The sequence below is a fragment of the Macadamia integrifolia genome, chromosome 5, assembly GCF_013358625.1.
Source record: "Macadamia integrifolia cultivar HAES 741 chromosome 5, SCU_Mint_v3, whole genome shotgun sequence".
Taxonomy (NCBI): domain Eukaryota; kingdom Viridiplantae; phylum Streptophyta; class Magnoliopsida; order Proteales; family Proteaceae; genus Macadamia; species Macadamia integrifolia.
The window spans coordinates 24,268,502-24,270,952 of NC_056561.1; the positions used below are offsets into that span (position 1 = coordinate 24,268,502).

Sequence of the window (2,451 nt, forward strand, 5' to 3'; positions counted from 1 at the left end):
CCATCCCGATGCTGATCTCACATGGGACGTTGCTGGTAGAGCAATGGGGGCAACAATGGAGGGGCCCAATCGACCCAGGAGAGCTCAATCATCAACCTCTAGAGGAAATTTGTGCTACACACGCCGTGGTAGAGGGAGGGCTGTTGGGGAGTCATCAGAATCAGATGGGGAAGAAGATTTGGAAGAAGATGATGATGTGAATGATGACTTGGATGTCATAGATAACTATGGTGAAAATGCAAATGCTTCTAGTGGACAAGGACAACAAAGGAATCTGCCATCTGTTGATTTGTTGGATGATTATGATGATTAAGTTATTTGTGTTTGACTGTTTGAGTGTTTGGATTTTATATATTGTTTAAACTTTAAACTTTGAACTTGGATGATTAGTTAAGTTTTTTTTTTATGTTGAGTTCATTTGCTATCAAGCTTTATTGCTTCAGTAAGTCACTAATAGCTTAACAGGTTAGCCACTTATCTCATCATTTGATCTAATGATTCTATTTTTTGGTTTCCAAATATATATTTCTCATTCTGTCATTCATATATGATATATTGACATATATACCTTTTACTTTGTTCAGGTTACTCACTCACTTCCAATCATTACTTTCAAGCTTCAATCACAGGTTAGCCTTTTACTTTTTACTTTTGTCAGTTTGTGTGATGTACATGTTGATTTTTTACTTTCAAGCTTCATTTTCCCCTATATTTAGTAATCAAAAGAATGCTCCTTGATTGTTTGTCCCTATGCCACACGTGACAACTATGTTGATGAGTGATGAATTGATGTATAACTGTATAAGTCAATAATTTATGTTGATTTTTTTGATGATTTGATGTTACTTAATGTTTGTTTTATATGTTATAGGGTATATATTCTAGGCTTGTAGCATGCTAAATAACTTTAAAAAATAGGAAAAATAAAAAAGTAGCATATTAAATAATTTTAGAAAATAGAAAAAATAAAAAATGACACATGGGCGATTTGACCGCCATGGCAACGCCAAAATGGGCGATTAATCGCCAAATCGATTAGCCACCCCTCCACCCCCTTGGATCGATTTGACGCCGTGACAACTATGCTTTGCCTAACGAAAACAACTTAAATACATATTCCAACTCTAAATAAGGCTTTCCAAAATAAACCTAAGACTCCAACATGGAGTATGACTCAAATAAAGTAAGTAAGCAACTAAAACAAATCCTACTCTACTCGGCCAATTCGATGGCTGCTGGACCCTTTGAAGCTTCAATCTTCAACATTAAGGGACAGCAGGGGATATTCTAGACGCTTCTTTTGAGGACAAAACTGCAGGGGTTACTGTTCACGTGAACAGTGTTTTCCAGCTTCCCTTTTGGGCTGGTTAGATGGGGCCCCAAGGTGGAAGATGGCTGGTCCAACATTGGACCTAGTTCAAAGGAACCAGCAGCCCCTTCTCATGCAGGCTCGATCTACATCATGAAGTTAATTGGATCAGCTGAGAAATGAATTACAAGTTTCAATAAGTCCACACTAAAGCTGGTGCCAAATGTTAGCTTCCACTTCAAGGACACAATTCTTCCTAACATTTGATGTGATATCCAGATATTCGCTAATCCTGTCTAAGACTAACATAATCTAATCAGAACATTTAAGTTCTATCCCATCTAGTTGGGGCCACAGACTCAACTGATCAAATAGTAGCAGGTAGGAGATACCTGGACATGCTGAAGAAAGCATCGGGAGGGATGTATTTCGTCCTTGAACATCGCTTGAATGATGTTGTCTGAATCTTGTAACAAATTCATTACAAGCTTCAACAAGTGATAAGTCTCTACTGCAGCTTGTATCAAATATAGCCTTTACACCCAATGACTTGAAGAAGGTTGTGAGCTTCCTGAAAACCTGACAATAAGAAAAGAACATGTGTTTTCAGAAGCACAAATTTATGATGATCCGCAGATCAACCCCCCCCCCCTCCTACAAAAGAAAGACGTACAACTCAACGTAAAATGTCCAGAAAGTCAAATGTTTTCTTTTCCACAAAAGCAAAGAAAACAATATGATCTAAGCTGTCACATATTATCTTACCTGGGATGGAGAAATACCAAAATGAACAGCTAAAGAAGCCCTTGATTGTGGAGAAAGAGAAACAATAACAGCATTCCCAGAATCTAGATTAGAAAGGAACTCCTCCAAACTTTGCTTCTCAAGCATAACTGTCTCCGCAGATGTTATGCAGCCACTGTGTTACAGGAGAAAATTACTTATCTGTCTTAAATTACAGGCATATGGTTAAAAACTGTATTATAAGGTTAGTGCCTGAAATGGAAGAAGAAAAAATGAATGAACTGTGAAGTGGTCAATTAAGAAAAACAGAATAGAGGCCATAAAGCAGTAAACATTCCGTTTTGCAGTTTCTATTACGCTGTTCTCTGGCTCCTTTTCCCTCTCCTTCCCCCCCCCCC

At 37.9% G+C, this 2,451-nt stretch overlaps 1 protein-coding gene across 1 annotated transcript in view; it reads right to left on the reverse strand.

Annotated features, from left to right (window-relative positions):
- Positions 1-1,606: 1,606 nt before the first annotated feature.
- LOC122080133 (protein NAR1-like) overlaps positions 1,607-2,451 on the reverse strand; it is a 5,953-nt gene continuing 5,108 nt past the window's right edge. Inside the window, exons 3-4 of the mRNA XM_042647030.1 lie at positions 2,075-2,228; positions 1,607-1,888 (exon numbers count right to left, since the gene is read on the reverse strand). Coding sequence (XP_042502964.1) covers positions 1,622-1,888; positions 2,075-2,228 — 421 coding nt within the window. The 3' untranslated portion in view covers positions 1,607-1,621. The remainder of the gene's footprint in view (positions 1,889-2,074; positions 2,229-2,451) is intronic.